Source organism: Rosa rugosa, chromosome 6, assembly GCF_958449725.1.
Source record: "Rosa rugosa chromosome 6, drRosRugo1.1, whole genome shotgun sequence".
In the NCBI taxonomy this organism is placed as follows: Eukaryota; Viridiplantae; Streptophyta; class Magnoliopsida; order Rosales; family Rosaceae; genus Rosa; species Rosa rugosa.
The window spans coordinates 46490619-46511178 of NC_084825.1; the positions used below are offsets into that span (position 1 = coordinate 46490619).

The 20560-nt window shown below is 40.8% G+C and overlaps 3 protein-coding genes across 6 annotated transcripts; all 3 read right to left on the reverse strand.

The window, feature by feature from the left end:
• Nucleotides 1–163: 163 nt before the first annotated feature.
• LOC133715215 (uncharacterized) lies at nucleotides 164–4447 on the reverse strand. Of its 4 annotated transcripts, none has more exons than XR_009848962.1 (9): nucleotides 3989–4447; nucleotides 3283–3459; nucleotides 3051–3200; nucleotides 2412–2513; nucleotides 2254–2324; nucleotides 2067–2134; nucleotides 1499–1604; nucleotides 1293–1376; nucleotides 483–621 (listed from the first exon to the last, which is right to left on the reverse strand). XR_009848962.1 is itself a non-coding variant. In XM_062141623.1 (7 exons), the coding sequence occupies exons 1-7, from the start codon at nucleotides 4229–4231 to the stop codon at nucleotides 380–382; spliced, it is 1053 nt and encodes a 350-aa protein (XP_061997607.1). In that variant the 5' UTR covers nucleotides 4232–4447; the 3' UTR covers nucleotides 164–379. The 4 variants fall into 4 exon arrangements, 1 of the variants encoding a protein (XP_061997607.1); XR_009848961.1 differs by having other exon boundaries at nucleotides 1293–1404; XR_009848963.1 differs by lacking the exon at nucleotides 1293–1376 and having other exon boundaries at nucleotides 482–621.
• A 1123-nt stretch (nucleotides 4448–5570) lies between these two features.
• LOC133715926 (BEL1-like homeodomain protein 9) lies at nucleotides 5571–8001 on the reverse strand. Its single transcript, XM_062142627.1, has 4 exons — nucleotides 7407–8001; nucleotides 6291–6670; nucleotides 6132–6192; nucleotides 5571–6046 (listed from the first exon to the last, which is right to left on the reverse strand). Exons 1-4 carry the CDS (start codon nucleotides 7839–7841, stop codon nucleotides 5693–5695), a joined length of 1230 nt encoding a protein of 409 aa, XP_061998611.1. The 5' UTR covers nucleotides 7842–8001; the 3' UTR covers nucleotides 5571–5692.
• An 8619-nt stretch (nucleotides 8002–16620) lies between these two features.
• On the reverse strand, nucleotides 16621–20077 carry LOC133715704 (protein NRT1/ PTR FAMILY 5.6-like). Its single transcript, XM_062142323.1, has 4 exons — nucleotides 19659–20077; nucleotides 18874–19091; nucleotides 18220–18767; nucleotides 16621–17535 (listed from the first exon to the last, which is right to left on the reverse strand). Exons 1-4 carry the CDS (start codon nucleotides 19813–19815, stop codon nucleotides 16677–16679), a joined length of 1782 nt encoding a protein of 593 aa, XP_061998307.1. The 5' UTR covers nucleotides 19816–20077; the 3' UTR covers nucleotides 16621–16676.
• Between the last annotated feature and the right edge of the window lie 483 nt (nucleotides 20078–20560).

Consider the following 20560-nt stretch of genomic DNA (forward strand, 5'->3'; position numbering starts at 1 on the left):
TAGTGCCTAGTCATGGACTCCCTCACTCATACAAACTCATACAAAATTAAACTTCCGGAAAGCAAAGTGGGTAACAACATAGCCTTCTTTTTTTCCTCTTAAGAAATAGAAGAATACATTAGAACTACGACAAAATAGTCATTAGTCATTACTGATGCAAGAATTGCAGCCCAGCAAAAAGAAGATTTAATATTCTTTTTAGAACTGTGAGAGAAAGTGTGTTGCATACATTTCTAAGTGTAATATTGGATCCTAAATCTATACATGGAAAAATGCTAGTATCTCACAGCAGCATTGCAAAAACTACCATGAGATTAGTTATAACAATTTCAAATCACATCCTCCTCTTTAGTATCTCCCTTAAAAAGATGTGCACCTACTATATAGTAGCACTAACATCTGCAAGAAGCATCTTCAGTGTCTCGTATGTCATAAAACAAATGCCGACACCAGGTACCACTTTGTAGTATTCCGGTAGAATTCCTCTATACAAGCCGCGCAAGCCTTCTGTCCTGAATATGTGCTTAAATGTACCGAAAAGACCTGTTGTGTAGACACGCGCTCGGCCACCAGCCCCTTCCAACTGTTTGCGCCGCCTCACGAGATCCAATGGAAATGTTGCTGCATAATAGAGTGAGAATGAAATATAAGGAGGTAACACAATTATTGCATGACACTCCTTCATACTCTATGATGTGAATTCTACAAGGTCAAAAACCTCATCAACCACAAACAGAACAAGGCTATTGTAATCATGCAGACCAAAGAACAAATCCATAACAAGCAAACAAATTAAACCAGGCCAATGAAGACGAAAACTTCAGACCACAAAGACAAAAAGATAAAGTTGCAACATATGATCACATAAACATGCAAGCATATTGTTCGGAATTTGTCACATTCAAATTGAACATTCTTGTTATTTAATTAACACCACTGCAACCACGCTTTGTAAAAAGGTATGGCATGAAAACCACGAATAAGGTCCCATAACTGCTCCTTGACTGATTGTATTTATCTATAAGACAAATCACCCAACGAGTAAAGAGAAAACTCATAGGCTGCTTGTACTAACGGGAAAGTACCTAGGTTGTCCAGTCTCTAAAGGAATAGAAATGTTATCCAATACCCTATTAAAGTCATTTTCAATCTTTGAGAAGAAAAAAAAATTATTCTTAATCCATAGTTGATGCAAATTGATAAACACAGTACTCCCATCTGTACCAGTGAGGCTTGACGGATTCCAATACCCATGAAGACATTGGAAAAGGAAGCCTAAGTGAGAAGCATACCTCAAAGAGGACACCTCTCACATTTGATAACTGAGAACAAAGGTTCACCTGTAGTGCCACCCTATAATAGAACTGACTGCAAATCTTTGGGAGACAAGTCACCGAAGAAATGCTGAATGAAGTTAGTCAAAATAAGATCTTTATTATTAAAAAAATTATGTTTGATGAATGACGAAGGAGAAACAATTTCTTGTCAGCTTCCTTACTACAATTCCCAAATGCAGATTAAAAACCACTCCATTGTTGTCACTGACTCTAGGGTTCAGTCTGGTTAGAGACTTGGTGCAGAGCCTGCACCACAACCTGTTTTCTCTGCATCAAAAGCATAGTAGACAGCTATATACATCAACGTCTTTGGCGTTTCTAAGTTAACAAAGTAATTAATTAAACCACATTGCTAACTGTAATAGCATTGTTTTAATCAATTTAAATGCAAAAATTCAGGTTGGGGTTTTTTGAGCAATTAACACAAAAAAGTAGAACCAACAGAAAACATCACTGGAACAGAAAATTGTGAGAAAAAAAAAAAAAACCTTTTATAACTGCAACATGGGTTATTTAAATAAATAAAAAATAAATAGATAAAACCACCATTAAAGCTAGCTGACCAAGTATCAAGACACTGACAATTTTGAAAACTATGACTTCTCAGTACATATTAAATGAAACCATCAGCCACAACCACCACCCTCAGTAGTCAGTACATATTTAAAAAAATATAGACCATCTTAAAGACCCTCAGGAATTCCAAACAGAACGTCTAGGATCACTCACCTGTTGATGATGCAATTCCTGAAAGGCTCCCACAAGCAAGACTAACCAGCACAGTAGAATCATCAGGCCTAATGTAAAGACACAAAATTAAAATTATCGTGTTAGGCCTGAAAATAGGATGCATAGAATGACAATTAAAGGGCATGAAGACCCTAAAATTGCGGAGTCCATAAAGAAAAGTAATCACCTGTTTGCCTGCCAATAAGATCTTAATGTCTCATATACTGTAAAACTGATAGCTATACTGGGCCCAACACCCTGCATTATATACAGTCCAGGAGTCAGCAGCACATCAAGAAGAAATTTTAAGCATAAATGAAGTTAACAATAATAATAGGAGCATACCAAGAGGGTTGCTCCAAGTCCTTTATAGAGACCAAAGATACCCTCATCCCTGCTAATAGTTTGCAAAGCATGCCCAATGCCTCTGTAGTACATTACATTTGTCTGCAAAGTACAAACTAATTAGGACAAAAACAAAATATACATGCAAAATAAATCAATCAATATTAAAGGCAATCGAGAGCACAATACAACAACCCCCAAAGGTTGAAAGTGTTGAAACTGAATAGAATATATGCATGTGTATTGCTGATACAAACTCTGCCTTGGATAGCAAACTTTCGGGTAGGTTTTAAAAAAGAAAATGATAACTCAAGGATTAACTTGCGTAGACATGCCAAGAACAAATTGAGAGGACTTGCAATATATGCAGTAGATATGAAGAGCTTTAAGGCAATCATACCTACAGAAATGCCCAAAGGTTCAGATGGTTGAAACTGAATTGAATAGTTGCATGTGTGGTAATTGATTCAAATCTACCTCCAGACCGCAAAGTTTCAGATAGATTTTAACAAAGAAAAGATAACTCATAGATCAACTTTCAAAGACATGCAGCATGCTGCATAGCATTCCCAAGCATGTCAAATCAAGTAAAATCTAGTAAAAGAAAACAAAGATTGCCTCCCAACCATCTGATCTTACCTGAGCTGCAAGGCGTGTCCTTACAAGATCCAAAGGATATGTGGCTGTTGCAGCTGTTATTCCTGCCAAACCTCCACCCACAAAATGTACACAAATGTCTGTACTCATGTTATCCCTGGAATTTTCCAGTCCCGGAACTGTATGCAGAATCTGTACCACATAAAATCCAATGAACTAAATGCCAAGATATAATAATCAACAACTTACTTAAACTGTGAGTGTTTTTACAAACCTTTTTATACTGCTCATATGAATAGAAATTGACAGAAGAATAAGGAAGACGATGAGCAATCGTAACCAGATTTCCTTTCCAGAAAGCTCTAAATCCCTCTTCACCAGCAATTCTTGAGGCCTCACGCCATAAGCTAGCTTTTCTCATAGTTGCAACATCCGAGTGCATGCCTTGTATCTGAAAAGATAAGATAATTCTCAATAAAGCAGTTCTTACCAAAATCAGACACACCCAATTTTCACTACCCATAACCAAACTAGTTTAAAGATCAGTGGCTAGAATCACTGCACACTAGGCAGACTACATCACAACATAGAACTAAAAAACCACAAAAGCGGAACAAATATCATAAACACATCTGCAACAACTACAACTATGAGCTTCAAAGAAGCAAACCTTTACATTCAACATTAACTACAGCCCAATACTTTATGCTCTTAAACACAACCATAGTGCTCTACTGATACCTTAAATTACAGTCCACAATTACTAAACCAATAACTGTATAAAAACACTCCAACATTATTCAAAGGCCACATTTTTACCCAAGTTTCCATTACACAAAGACACCACACTCCAAATTCATACCAATAAATCCCATAACAAATACTAATTACCCAAAAAAGTAAATTACTTTCAGAAATAAAACTTAAAAATAAGAACTTCAGCTCTGCAAAAATTAGAGGAAAAAAAAAGGGGGGCAAACCTGAAAGAGTATAGTAAGCCGAGCCAGAGGCGCAGTACAAGTCTTAGCCAGAGCTCCGGCCACGCCTCCGGCGAGAAGCTGCGACACTGTTCCGATCTGAGACTGCTGCAGAGACTTCGACTTCGGCTGCGGCTGCGGCAGTGACTGCGCGACTGCGGCGACGCCGCCTCCATGGCCGGCATGTAAAGCTCTCTGAGCTCCTCCTCCTTCCACCACCACCCCAACTCTCGCCTCCGTCTGCATTCCCACCGTGCCCTAGAATCCCCCAAACTTCACCAAACTCTAAAACCCTTAGTGAATCAAAAACCCTAGCAAAACAATCAATTGCAGTAAAAACCCTAGCGGCTCGCTCTTTTGTTCAGCTCTGAAGCTTCATTTCGATTTTGGGTACTTCTGCCTCTGCCTGATTTGAACGCAGGAAGGGGGAGAGGAGAAGAAAGTCCCAAAACGACGTCGTTCGGTGACCGAAACTCAAAAAGTAGGGTTTCTAAGTCATCGTCAACTTACGGAGTTTGATAGCTCCGCTCCCCCACGGTCAGTCCTAGTGTAAAACGAGAAACGTGGCATAAGGGGAGTGGAACAAGATTTCTGCACCGTCGGATCAGATATTACTAGGTCGGTGGAAGGATGCGGACTTATGATATTAGAGTGGAACTGGGTGCAGGAGATGGAAACCTTTGGCGGAATATCTGTTTGTTTCGGTTTCGCATATTCTCGCGCGTGCAATTTCGGTGATGACAGCTGTGGAGGTTAACGTAAGTCGGTTTTTTGTAATGTCTACTCAAAGATTGCCAGGTAGCATTCTCGGGAATCCAACAGGGGCTTGTTTTCCCCGATATTATTTTCAACCACCGACCAAGTCACCAACCTTGTTTTCCACCATTGACCTATTTTTTTACCGATATGCATTAGAGTAGCAGTAAATTCAGACTAAAACGAGAGAAAATGTCATTCATCTCAAATTTTTATGATTTTTCTATGATCGAGATCAATTTGAGATTTAAAGAATATAATGCAGCACTTCATGTGTTTTTGTCGGACTATCATGTTAAATATGTTTTCAGACCAAAAAAAAAAATCATGTTAAATATGGATGATGAAGTAGATTTTACAAGAGATATTTTCAAACAGTTAAAATAATGTAGTTGATATTTCCATTCAACTAGAATGTTCTTTTTATGAAGAGAAGCAAGAAAGCAGTATACTCTTCATCTAGTATCTTCATGATTTTTCATTTGGTATCTTCATGATTTTGGATATAGTCAAGATTAGTTTTGGTTGTCAAATAAGCAAGAAACCAATGAATATATACCTTGCTTAATCCATAGTAGAATAAACCCTACTTGATGAAGCCTTGGTCAATTTGAGATTATGTTTATTCTTTTGATTATTTTTACCCTTTCACTCAATAGAATATTACTTACCAGAAGATATAGTCCAGTGGAACAAGATGCTGTTCAGCCCAAATCATGGGTTGTGACGATTAATTCTAGTGCCATTAAATCAGATAAGTATTTGGAATGTAGCACAATACAATTATGATTAAAACATAATATATGGTTCTCCACTTAGTGAAACAAGCTAGCACTTAATCAGCAAAGCATTAATCCTGATCTGTAGCTTTCTCTTGCTTTATACATATACTTATCCAAGAAGCATAAAGAAAAAGCAAATCCCAGCTAGCACTGGCAGAAACATTCTTGATCATTTTTTGGCTTGAAGGCTTAATGCTAAAGAAACTTCACCTTCATGGCTTCCGGTATTCATACGAAAATAATTGCTTGATAAACTCCCATAATCTCCTGCATTCCTTTGTGTTTCACTCTGCTTAGACATGTCAGAATGTTTGTTGGTTCTACAGCGTTTAGTTTGGGGCAGATTCCCCAAATGGAGAGGGTTCTCTAAAGACGAAGAGCAAAGGGATGGCGCCATTCTTGTGTTTCTGCTCGTTGTGTCTGAAACCGAAACAATTGGAGCTTGTTGTGTTTCAAGGCTGTGTATTTCTTCCACCATTGGCTTCCAGAGTCTTACTCTTGAATTGATAAACCAATTGGAAACCTGCATATAGCCAAAGATAGATACCAACATGGTTAAATGCATCACAAGTTAAATGGATTTGAACCCTAATGTATAGTAGCTTCACCTGAGTTCTTGATAAGCCTGTCTGTTGAGCTAGCATTTGCTTTTCAGAATCACTAGGATAACTGAAAATGAACAAACCCAAGTTATATAAGATAGAAATTTATTACGTTTGTGAATGAATGTAGTCGCTCATTTGGTTAAGTATAGAGAAGTCACTCACGGGTGAAGGAAGTGTTCAAAAAGCCATGTCCTCATCACAGCCACTGCATTTTCCGGAAGTCCTCTTTGGGATCGAATTTCCGATAGATGAAAGTTGTTGGTCAGGTTCTCATGACTTGGGTTTTGGCTATGAAAGCCTCTTCTAGAAACCCCCGAAACCCCCCTAATCCCATCTTTAACATGGCTAAAATCGCCGACACTGCTCTTGCCTTTGGATTGAAGTTTGTCCAAAATGGCATTCTTCAAGCAACCAAAGTGCTTCAAAATGGCTTTGATGGCAAAAGATATGTATGGAGCTGCATTTCCAAGCCCATCAATGGTTTCAAATGATGCAACAACCGACTCCATCTGCTGGCAGTATAACTTATATCTCTTGTAGACCTAAGAAACAAGTGTCTGGGGGTTAACAATGTTCGATACAATCTGAAAAGCTATAAAGTAACTAGCGACACAAAGAATGAAATGATACGACATAAACACAACCCCGCTAATATTAACCGATACCACTACTTGTCGGCTAAAGCTTTTTCGTAAAATGAATAGATCCAGCCTTCATCTGGGTCAGAAATAGGCTTTAAGGTATAGAACAGGCCCCTAGGCCCAATGCGCTACCACTGTGTTTTCTTTTGTCCGAGGCCCAGGGGTAAACTGAGTCCAAGCGAATAAAAACAGAAACATTGGAAATTAAATTGTGACAGTGTGACAAGACAATACATCTTTTTTTGCCATGACTCTACTGAACCAAATCAATGATTGATGTGATCGTGACCCCTTGCCAGTCTCAATCAAATTTTCTATCAATCGAAATAAAAGTGATAAACCTTATACTACTATTTTATTCCATACTATAGTAATGATAAAAATATCTATCGACAAAAATAGCAATGCTAAAATGCAAAAAAGAAATCAAAATTTCAAAAACTCTAGCTAGGATCCTCAATTAACAGGATATGTTTCAAAAGGAGTCTTAAATTAGCAGTCTACTAATTTAGAAATAATTCAATTTGAAAGAGTCGTTAGATTAGTAGTGTTCATTAAGAATGACTAATAACAATTTGATGTAGCAGTACATAGAATTTAGATGTATGCAATTAATTAAGGCGAGTGATAAGTGTACCTCCTCGAGCATAATGGTGAGCCTAGAATTCTTGAACTGAAGCTCGACCCGATCACTCACTCCACTAATCTGATCTCTTCCTCTTCCAATGAAGCAGTTAAGGAGAGCAAGATTCGAATCGGATCGATCCGACCCGCAGAAGTCTTGAAGGAGCTGCTGGGCAGGCTTGAGGAACCTGGACCGCTTCAGTATGGAAGCGTAGCCCGTGAAAGGGCCTAGGGGGACAGAGCTTCTGAACTCACCACCTTCAAATGAAACACGGTGGTCGTGATCGGAGAAATGTGGGGAAAGTGGTGGTTGGGGGGTTGGCATGGTGGAGGGTGTGAATAGTGAGAGCTGTGGCTGTGGTGGGTTGGTTAGGAGGTTCACGACTCGGAACTGGTCTCTTCTGCTTTGTCGGGGGACGTGGAACGCTTCGAAACCCTCGTCCGCCATGGATGGGTTGTGAAGCTTGAGAGAGAGAGAGAGAGAGAGAGAGAGAGGTGTTAGTATGAATTGATAGTGGTTTGATGAAGGATAGGAAGACGTACATGAGTCACAGTTACATACTTACATAGTTACATACAGACTGCTGCAGTGTGGTTAGCAAAGACAAAGATATGGTACCGGTTCCAAGAAAGAAATAGGCAATGCAGTAGATGTTGAAGGAAAATCGATTTAGTGTGCCTTATCAAACTAGGAGTAGCAATAGGAGAGAAGGTTCTAGAATTTCTAATCATATATGAATTAGTATTCCTTGTAACATTAGAATATGTACTTTGTAATCCCTATATATAGGGCTCCTATTCTCAATAATATGATTGACAATTCTCTCATCAATCTCTCTCAATTCTATTATCCTTAAACACGTTATCAGCACGAGCCCTAACCACAAAACAGAAAACCAAAAACCAAAACCCGAAAATCCTCTTTCACCACCGCAGCCCTTAGCCCGAGCTAGCCGAGCCTTCGCTGCAGCCTGCCCCCGCGCCCCCCACGCTACGCGCCCCTGCACTCCTTTGCTGCAGCCTGCGCGCCCATGCGCTTGCAGCTCTGTATCGCTGCCCCTGCTGCTCGTGTTCTCTGCTGCCCCTGCAGCGTTTACTTCCTAGCTACATCTGCAGCCTTTTCGGACCACCAAACCGGACCAGCAGCAGCAGCTTTCTGCCTAACTCCCTGCAATACTCGGCAGCAATCAAAATTCTTTGCTGCATCACCACCGAGCCATCTGCCAAAACCAGGATTGCAAACCGTTTGCAATCCTAACTCCGGATTGAAGCAGTTTTCGGCCTGCATCCCTGCAACCTTCGGTAGTAACTCAAACCTACTACCACCATCACCACCGAACAATTAAGCCACGACCAGGATTGTAAATAACCTGCAATCCTAGATTAGGATTGAAGAAGCATCTGCAATCCCAACTAAGTATCAAGCTTCCGAAAGTTCAAAAATTCAAGAATCAAGTGTTCAAGCTCCAAACAAACAAGTAAGTATTTATAATTAAAGTTCCCGTTTTTCGTACTTTAATTTCTCCTTCTTTTCTTCGGGGACTTGAAAACCTCCCTTCTTCTACATCCCACCTTTCTTATAACGTGGGTTCGATCATTGAAAAGCGGAATCGTGGGGATTCACGCAATTAACGAACTAAGAGCGTTCGTAAGACTTCGGACTAAGAGCGTCCGTAAGCATCGATTTAACGAACTAAGAGCGTTCGTGAGCATTTATTTTGATCATTCAAAAATCATTGTTTCGGTCTAATCCAAATTTCTTGGAAATCGATTTCTTGGTAGCATTAAGGCTCGGAAATCTTAATACTAGTTTTCGTGGAAGCATTGACTCCGAAACTAATCCGTTCTTGTTTCTCTTTTTTGGATATCAAACTTGAACGAGCTCGATTTTACTCCATTGGATTCTACGGGCACGGGATATTTATTTGCCTACAATCCAAGAGCCATGTTCTAAAGGAACCGCTCAAGACTCACAAACTGAGATAGAAAATTCCAAGGCATTTACCCTGATGAAGCGCCACATGAATATGGCCCTCCAGTTTGAGTACATGAATGAGGATAACGCTAACAACCTTTGGGTTGCGCCTAGTGAACGTTTTAGTAACATTCACAACTTTCCGAACATGGAAGCACGATGGAATAATATCTGCTTCACTAAAACTTTGAAAGAGTTATGAAATATTGTTCGGAGGCTCTCTGCATCATATTATTTATGCATGATTGTGGAAAACACAAAAGAACAAATTGATTGAGAAAACCCTAACATGACCATAGGAGTCATGACGTTGAGGGTATAGGGTTGGACACCATGGCGCCACTTTTTGGCCATGATTGCACTATTCCAACGCCATTGGTCCTAGGGACCATAGTATTGTGTCAATACATCTCAATCAAGAGAGCATCATCTTCATGGTATTTTATGGAGTACCTGATCAATGGTAATCAAGATATCGAGCTATAAAAGACTTTAAATCTGGCGATGAAGATAGAATGCCGCAGATTTTTATTCAGAATAGTCTTTTAATTTCCAAGAATTATGTAATGGCAATTATGCCTTAATCAATAAAATGACTTATTGGATTATCTCTTTTCCTCTAGGCGTACTCAATTAAGTATGATGTCTAGGAAAGTAATTGAGATTAGTGGTACTTAAGAGAGCTTTGCTCCACCGACATCTCTCTCTACTTCCCTGGTCATATTTAATTGGAATTACCGAACGAATTGAATGACTACAATTTGTCTAATGTTTGATTTTACTTTAGATTAGATTATGGTCACGAAACTTTGATGTAATCATTGGCTATTATTAATAAAGTATCGATTTATTTTATCTCATGTCATGGACATGTTTTTCGAACTTTATTACTTAAAAGATATAAGAGCCAATGGTTTTCATGCGGAAACGCATTGTGAGAATGGACAGGAGTTCCTTTGCATCACCTCTAATGACTACGGACATAAAAGAATCTTAGAGAAACTTATGTGTCACTCTAGTGGGTTGTATGCAACCACTATTCGAGTCATTGAATCCAACCATGTCATGAGAGATGATTTATGGGATTCCGACACATATAGGCTTTGGCACGATCGTTTGGGACACCCAGGTCGTGACATGATGATCCGTATATTAAAGACTTCACACGGACATCCCTTTTTCAGAACGAAATGAAGTAAAACTCGAAATTTGGATCAAGGAGGAGCACCTGCGCCTCACGGCGGCTTCCCCTTTCAAGTCTGGCCACCACAGGCCGGCGCCGCCATCCCCCTGCGACCCAAGGGTGGCTTTGACGCCACCTCTGCTCCCCTGACTCCAATTTCTACTTCTAAAGTCAATTGTGACTTCGTGGCTCAATCAAAATCCTCATTGGTTATTTCTAAAGCCCATTATTCGTTCTACAAAGCCTGCTCTTTAGCAAAATTAGGATCGAGACCATACTACGCAAAGGACACTAAAGAAAATATACCATTCTTGCAAAGAATCCAAGGTGATATTTGTGGACCTATTCAACCACCATGCGGACCATTTAGATATTTTATGGTGTTGGTTGATGCATCGACACGCTGATCACATGTCATGCTATTGTCCACAAAGAACGCTGCATTTGCTAAACTCCTAGCACAAATAATTAAGTTAAGGGCTCACCACCCTGATCATCCTATTAAGTCTATAAGATTAGACAATGCTGGGGAGTTTACATCAAAACCTTTTCATGATTATTGCATGTCCATTGGGATAGACGTTGAACATCCAGTTCCTCATGTTCACACCTAAAATGGTCTCGCAGAAGCCGCCATTAAACGACTACAAATGGTCGCTAGGGTATTGGTAATGCGCACCAATCTCCCTATTTCTGCTTGGGGCTATGCAATATTGCATGCAACTGTGCTTATTTGTCTGAGGCCCACTACCACTCAACCCTTCCCTGCGTCCCAGATGGTGACTGGGTATGAGCCTATTGTCTCACACTTACGCATATTTGGGTGTGCAGTTTATGTGCCAATTGCGCTGCCACAGCGCACCAAAATGGGTCCTCAACGACGATTAGGCGTTTATGTTAGATATGATTCTCCAACGATTGTCCGCTACTTAGAACCCTTGACAGGCGATCTCTTTACCACAAGATTTGCGGATTGTCACTTCGATGAGACAGTCTTCCCGTCTCTAGGGGGAGATAAAAACATGAATGTTCAACAGGAACGACAGGAATTGTCGTGGTCTGTCCCCTATACATACCTCCAACAATATGGAGTATTTACTACGTCACCAAGCATAAGTAACACCCACTTTGAGACATCCACGAGACATGGCAAGGCCCAACCGCTACTCGCATCTTGTAGCCCTATGTTTAAGCTACGCGGCGGTATCCGGAAGTCACAAATCCGCCACCGGGAAGCCACCTTCCCGCCCTCGCCAAGATGTCACCACAACATAGCTTTCTACATGCTTCTAAGCTTTCTATACTAGAATTATGTGAAAACTTATCCCACATCGAAGAATAAGTATAGGAAGGGCATTCCTTCATCTATAAGAGGAATGCCCCCCTCCCACAATTAGGACATCCCATTACATATTTTGTAATCTTGTTAGGCCGCAAGGCTCGACACACTAGTGTAGCTTTCAAGTGGACGTAGTCTCCCGCTCAGGCGGAGGCGAACCACTATACATCTTGTGTCAATCTCTCTCTCTCTCTTTACTTATCGTTAATTAGATCCCCAACGGATCAAAGCATTAACATTGGCGCCGTCTGTGGGAAGCCAACACATTGGCTTCGTCACCTTCCATGAGCTAAGTCTGCTCAGCGGAGCTTGAAGAAATTCCTTCATTCTTTGAGTTTGTTTGAATTAATGTTTCTTGGCGGCAACTAGAGCAGAGTGTGCAGAAATAATTTGCACCTTGCGGGCTGGTCAACACGTGGTCAACGCCCAGCGGAGTTAGTCAACGCCCATGGAGTGGTCAAAACTTGCAGAAACTGCTCAAAACACCAGCATATGGGGCGGTCAAAGCTTGGTCAACGCCCGTCAGCATCCGGTCAACGCCCATGGGCTCGGTCACCGCCGAGCAAGGCTGATCAATGGTTGGTCAACGCCATACACAAAAAAAAAAAAAAAAAAAAAAAAAATCTGGGCGGCCAAATTTTCTCTGGACACCCAGAAATCTTCTCTGGGCACCCCTCCAACTTTCAACTTTCCCGCCCGACTTCATCTCCGCTGCACTTCAACCTGCAGCTCAGCCAAACTCTTCGATCTCCACTGAGCTCAGGCACCGGCGAACTCCTCCGCCAAGCGGACACCACCGACCTTGCACCACCATCAGCGCCGCCGCACCGCCGCACTAGGACTCTCCGCCGCACTCGGACTCTGCAGCTCCGGTGCTCCGCCGGGAATAGCTCCGCCCAACCTCATCCGCGCAGCTCCAGTTCCCCGCTGCGCTCCGTGGTCTCCGCCAGACAACAACCACCGTGGCGAACCAGGTCCTCCGGACAAACACGGCATCCGCCAGCGTTGGTCGCCCGCACGCGCTCCGCCCCACTGTCGGACCGCTAACGTCACTCTGCTACGAGCATTCTACGTATGCCTGCTTTTTGTTTTTGTTGTGCAGGTTAACGAGTCCCTTCTTGCTTACGGAGTTCGGGGACTTGTAGGGGCTCCGTACCGCCCAGTTACTTATGCTTGATGACTTCATGATTTGAACTCCCCAACCAAGAAGCTACTCTTACTTGGGGACTTCGGGGACTTGTACATACCTCCAACAATATGGAGTATTTACTACGTCACCAAGCATAAGTAACACCCACTTTGAGACATCCACGAGACATGGCAAGGCCCAACCGCTACTCGCATCTTGTAGCCCTATGTTCAAGCTACGCGGCGGTATCCGGAAGTCACAAATCCGCCACCGGGAAGCCACCTTCCCGCCCTCGCCAAGATGTCACCACAACATAGCTTTCTACATGCTTCTAAGCTTTCTATACTAGAATTATGTGAAAACTTATCCCACATCGAAGAATAAGTATAGGAAGGGCATTCCTTCATCTATAAGAGGAATGCCCCCCTCCCACAATTAGGACATCCCATTACATATTTTGTAATCTTGTTAGGCCGCAAGGCTCGACACACTAGTGTAGCTTTCAAGTGGACGTAGTCTCCCGCTCAGGCGGAGGCGAACCACTATACATCTTGTGTCAGTCTCTCTCTCTCTCTTTACTTATCGTTAATTAGATCCCCAACGGATCAAAGCATTAACATCCCCACTCTGTCTCATCTTGATCCCCGAACCGCACAGTCCGAAATTGAAGTGCAGAGAATTCTCGATCTTCAGAACGTAGCAGAATCGATGCCTGATGCGTTTTCTGATATCGCAAAAGTGACGAGATCACACATACCTGCTGCAAACGTGTCTGCAAAGATTGATGTCCCTAAAATTAGAGGACATGACGCCACCTCAAGAGTACATGAGTATGGCGCCAACGTCCCCTCTCACAGTGATGGTGACGTTGTGGCTAGGCCCATGGCTCCTGCTAGGAAGCGCGGGAGGCCCATAGGTTCGATGGATTCTCGCCCAAGAAAGAAAGCGAGTTTAGCACAGAATAATCCATTAATCATCAATGTAAATAATCCATCTCATGAAAATATTCCGGATTATGGTTATGTCCAAGAGACATCATTGGGGGACGCTCCAATGTCAGAACCAACTCCAGAGATTAGAGAGATCTCCATAAATTACACTAGTGTACATGAGATGATGGATAGAAATTCTATGGCGATTGATGATGCATTTGCATATCATATTGCAAAAGGAATTATAGAATATGATGATATCGAACCTCGCTCTGTTGAAGAATGCCAACGAATAGCGGATTGGCCTAAATGGAAAGATGTGATCCAGGCTGAATTGGATTCACTAGCAAAGAGATAGGTATTTGGGCCTATAACGTAGACACCCCCAGATGTAAAACCTGTTGGCCATAAATGGGTCTTTGTTAGAAAGCGTAATGAGAAAAATGAGGTGGTTAGATATAAAGCCCGCCTCGTGGCGCAAGGTTTCTCACAACGCCCTGGAATCGACTACGAGGAGACATATTCTCTCGTAATGGACGTTATAACGTTCCGCTACCTTGTCAGTTTGGTAGTTTCAGAAAAACTTGACATGAAGCTTATGGATGTGGTTACAGCATATCTCTATGGGGATCTAGATTCAGAGATATATATGAAGGTTCCAGATGGACTTCAATTACCCAAATCAAGTGGCTCTAAACCACGGAGCGCGTTTTCAATAAGATTAAAACGCTCACTATATGGATTAAAACAATCCGGACGGATGTGGTATAATCGTCTAAGTGACTACTTGATTGGGAAGGGATATATTAATAATGAAATATACACATGCGTGTTCATTAAAAGAACAAGTTCCGGATTTGCAATCGTAGCAGTTTATGTCGATGACATGAACCTAATTGGAACTCTAGATGAGTTAAAGGAAACTGCTAAATATTTGAAATCCGAATTTGAGATGAAAGATCTTGGGAAAACACGGTTTTGTCTCGGTTTAGAACTCGAGCACCGTAGTGATGGGATTTTGATCCATCAGTCTGCATATACTCAGAAAATCTTAAGGTGTTTTAATGAAGATAAAGCAAAGTCTGTGAGTACTCCCATGATCGGTTGTAGTCTTAAGCCCGGAAAAGATTCGTTTCGTCCAAAGGATGAGGACGAAGAACCATTAGAGGCCGAAGTGCCCTATTTAAGTACAATAGGCGCATTATTGTACTTAGCTCAATGCACAAGACCAGATATCTCATTCGCAGTGAACTTGTTAGCTCGACATAGCTCTGCGCCAACACGCCGCCATTGGATTGTGTAAAGACAATCTTTCGATACCTAAGAGGTACGATTGATATGGGCCTATTTTATCCCTACAGAGAGAAGAGGAATGACGGAAGAATGGGATCGGACCCCATTAGGCATGGAGCCGCCGTCCATAACATGACCGTCGACCATGTTGTCACCGCCAGCGCCGCCGACGCCCATGGTGGCCGGCCTCACCCTATTCCCCTCCATTAAAACGACAACAATGTTTTGATGGGTTTTGCTGATGCAGGGTACCTCTCTGACCCTCACAAATGTCGCTCCCAAACGGGTTATGTCTTTACCATGGAAAGCACTGCAATATCTGGGAGGTCTACAAAACAGACCCTTGTTGCTACTTCCGCAAATCATGCAGAGATTATTGCTCTACATGAAGCTGTACGAGAATGTATATGGCTAAGGTCTATAATAAGACATATTCAAGGAAGTTGTGGTTTGAAGTCTACCACGGATTAACCTACATGCATTTCTGAGGATAATGCAGCTTGTATTGAGCAAATGAAGTTAGGTTTCATCAATGGCGACAACAAGCACATATTGCCTGTGTTCTTTTATAATCAGCAACAACAATCACTTCTAAAGATTGAAGTGAATCAAATCCGATCAGAGGATAATGTAGCGGACTTATTTACTAAGTCGTTACCTAAATCCACCTTCGAGGAGCATGTGAAGACCATCAGATTGAGAAAGTTATCCGAACTCCCACGATTGTAGCAATCAGGGGGAGATATCGACATCAGGGGGAGTTATGATGTCTACATGTTCGATCTCGAAGAGTGAAGGACGTGTTGTGCTCTTTTTGTCCTTCGACCAGGGTTATTTTTATCCCACAGGGTTTTTGTTACCTGGCAAAGTTTTTAACAAGGCAACGAATGAAGCGTTACCACCAAGTTTTAAGCGGCACAAGGGGGAGTGTTGAAGGAAAATCGACTTAGTGTGCCTTATCAAACTAGGAGTAGCAATAGGAGATAAGGTTCTAGAATTCCTAATCATAGATGAATTAGTATTCCTTGTAACAGTAGAATATGTACTTTGTAATCCCTATATATAGGGCTCCTATTCTCAATAATATGATTGACAATTCTCTCATCAATCTCTCTCAATTCTATTATCCTTAAACAGTAGAGAAATTCTTAATCACAACCTTTTGATTTTTACCTTTTACCAAAGCTGGTTATATGTGTGACATACTGACACATGACAAACATTGAACATCTAGGGTTAATGTTATGAGCATTAGGTCATGACCTCCAACCTTGGGTCAAAGTCCAATTTTTAAAACTCATCTCGAATGCAAAAATATGTTTTGAGAGTTCAAAATTAATATAAGTAAAAAAGTTTAACTTTCAAGACTATAAAAATGGTGAATATCAAGGAAGCAATCACTAAATAACACAGGATTCCATATGTACACAAATTAAGCCATGGATTGATCATTTCCATTAGTCACAGAATTATCACCCAAAACCACTCTCCTCTCCACATTCTTGTAGGTATAACCCCTAGCCACATACCCATAAACACATGAATTCAACCCGTTCATGGCTGCCAAAAGCCAGAAGAAATTGTCCAAGCGGCTTCCACTCAAGTCCTTCCCAAACCAACTCCTCCCATCCTTCTCTGTAACATGATCTATAGCAATAATTAAAAAGCTGCTCAAGAAGCTCCCAACCCCAATCACACTCAAGTACAAAGCAACCCCTAAACTTCTCATTGAGTCAGGAACTTGGTCATAGAAATACTCTTGCAAACCGACCAGAGTAAATGCATCCCCTATACCAAGAATTATGTACTGGGGTGCTAACCAGAACACACTCATAGCTTGTGGATCTGCATATCTTAGCCTTTTTCGTTCAACAAGTGCTGCCACGGACATTGCCATCACCGTAAGTATCATCCCAAATCCGATCCTATGGAGGATATTCATACCCCTTTCATTTCCGGTGGCTTTCCGTAGAACTGGAACAAGAATTTTGTCATAGACAGTGACTGAGATTAGCATTGCAATGGCTCCAAGAGAGAAAATGGTGGCTGGTGGGATCTTGAAGTTGTTAGTAATATTTCGGTTCATTGTAGCAGCTTGTTTAACAAAGAAGGTCGGGGCTTGTGCCAAACACACTGCATTTGTTAATGAGGTGAGCCAAATGGGGATCATGCTCAAGATGAGTTTCAACTCCTCCACTCTTGTCAATGTAGCCAATCTCCAAGGGTTGTGCTTCTGTTCACAAGATGGGTAGTTCTCATTCTCTTCAATTATTGCGGCCTTGTCTAGAAACCTACGGATCAAATCCTATTAGTATTGAGGTGTGCGTTCCAAGGCTCAATCACCCCGATGAATACTTTACAATAAGAAATTAAGAATTAATTAAAGACATTCAAATTCAATCTTCAATTTTTAATTGAATGTCGGTGTTATTTTAAAAATTATAGTATAATTTATTCAATTGTTGAACTTGAAACTTCTCAATGAGTCACTATTATAATGTTTTTATTGGAGACTCTCCCTAAGTTTCAATACACATATTACAAAAGAAGTTGCAAAAATAGATACATATTGTATATAAGAAAGCAGATCAGGGTTTTAACAAAAATGTTTCTAAGAGCAAGTTCACCCGTTAGGTCACCGAGTCACCTACTATTCACTGCTTTTTAGTGTATATTTTCATTCTCTGGGTCACGAAATACACTGTGCCCGTGACCCAGGGCACGAAATACACTGTGCAGGTCACCATGGTGACCCAGAACACTGTACAGGGTGACCCAGGGCACGAAATACACTGTGCTCGTGACCCAGAGGGTGAAATTAACACTAAAAAGCAGTAAATAGTGGGTGACCTGGTGACCTAACGGGTGGACTTGCTTTAAGCATATAAGAAAGCGATAAGCAATACTATATGGACCCTAACTATGATTCAAAATAGTTTATATATAGAAGTATGACGGGCTTATAAGCTGCTTACCTGAGCCTATTTGTGTGAAGTAGAAGCCTTCCTTGGGAGTACTTCTCTGACTTGGGAACTTCAAATAGCAGATCAGGGTTTTGAGGATTGGTCAAATTTCTTTTTCTAATGGCTGCAACCAAGACCTGTAACATGGGTCTCAGAGGGCTTCCTTGTGCTACTCTATAACGGTAACAATACTTCCCCATATAAAACGTCACTATTGTAATAGCCAGGGTGATTGTGAGAACAAGATCTGCTACGCCCCAGCTCACTGAGTCCTGAACATAAACAATCACAGTTACACCAAGAAACAGCCCACAACAAAGTGCAAAGTTCCACCAGTTGAAGAAAGACATTTTCTTCTTTCTTTCTTCCAAGTGATCATCATCGAATTGGTCAGCACCAAAGCTTTGAAGACATGGCTTGTGACCTCCGGTTCCAACAGAGATGAAGTACAAGGCAACAAAAAGTAATACTACATGAAGCTTTCTAGGCTGTCGACATATCTTCGTGTTGCAAGGCTTTAGACTTGGGATGAATTGCGACATTGTCAAGAGACTCAGACCCTGATGATTAACGAAATTTTCAAAAGCATTACTCCAATATTCATGACTAACGATCATCATAATAATTTGATATTTAGAATATGTAGTATGATATTTAGTTATTTACCATTAGATATATGAGGGATGAAAACATAACCATGTTGAATCGACCAGTGTAGGCATCTGCTAAGAACCCTCCGATTAAAGGCATGATTGTCGTCACTCCTGTCCAATAGTTCACATTTTTCGCTGCGGTTTTGATGTCTTGATGAAGCACTTGGGTGAGGTATGTGATGAGATTTGTTGCTATTCCAAAGTAACTCAGCCTCTCACTAAATTCAATAGCTGATTCAGGTACAAAATCAGATGTCGGTCACAATCATAGAGAAAGTCCAAACTATCATCTCCAGGTTATCAGCACCTTTCAATGCAATTATCTACCCACTTTTACTAATAAATTCCATTGATATTAGTGAAATTCTTTATGCATGGAGACAAACAATACCTCAAATCAGGGATAGAAAATGACACAACTGATTCGTGTAGTAAATTGCTGTCAAAATATGTTGCCAGCTAGCTTTTTTCAATCAGTTGCCAAAAGAATTGAACTTGCTGGTCTAAATTGCTAAAAGCCAAGAAACTAGTTAGCCACATCATGTTTTACTTCTCAGTTACCTAGTTTAAGAACCAAAAAGATGGCACCAGACTGGTTGTGAAGTAACTTGCCTAGTGAGTTTCAAACCACATCAAGAGGGTTTCGTATATTTTCACTGGAACGTGGAAACTATTATAAGTTTTTAACTGAGACTTACTGTAAGAAGATAAACATTGACATAATCAGAACTTGAAAGAGTAATGAACCAGCAAATACCGTGTTAAGAGTTGGCTAGCTATGAGGAGAGACAGACTTACTGATGATAAACAGAGAAGCTTTCCAAACGCCTGTTGAAGCACGTAGAGGAACTGTTCCTTTGTAATCTATAGATGAATCATGAACCAAATTCTCTTCCTCCCTTTTTGTTTCTCCTCCTCCACTTTTTAATCTCTTTTCGACTTCTTGCAGCTCCATCTTTGGTATTGGGAATGAAAAGAGGGAAAGATATGGTCTGTTTAGAACTTGGAAGTTTTGTTATCAAGTTGTGCTTTCTTTTCACTGATTTTATAGCTGGGGGATTCTATACTGGGGTAGAAACGTGCTCAACTTGTTAGTTTCTTATGAAAGCAAATTAGTTGCAGTCTATTATTAGTTACTGTCACCAGTAACTATTAAACCTAAACGTTATCCAAAAAAACCACTCACATTTCTGCCTACTCCACTTTTCTGATTAATTACCTTCTTTCTTATTTGAATGCCTAGCTACATTCCCATTTGAATATATTCAAGCATCAAGGACAACTAGCTTATGTGATTAGGAAACCAATAAGATCGTCCCATAAAACCATGAGCATTAGGAAAACTGGTTACTGCTAACTATTTACAGAACTAATCTATTTTTTAATCTCTTTTCAGAGACAGTACTAGGCTTTTATAGCTACCAGTGAATGTTTGAAAAAGCTTGAGACCTTACAATAATTTAACAAAAAAAAAAAAAAAAAACACTACGATGCTGTTTGAACAAAGACCGGATTCTTCCAGCCTCAGATGCTTTGGAAAGAATACAAATCTCATAATGCTAAAACCATTGATATGTTAACGGATATGATTCCCATGTATTGTTAATTTTTTAATTAAAGTTCAACCAGTAATCCTACATATTAAACAGTATAAGTATTAAAGTATAGTATTAAATTGATCTCCTACCACAGAGCAGCTT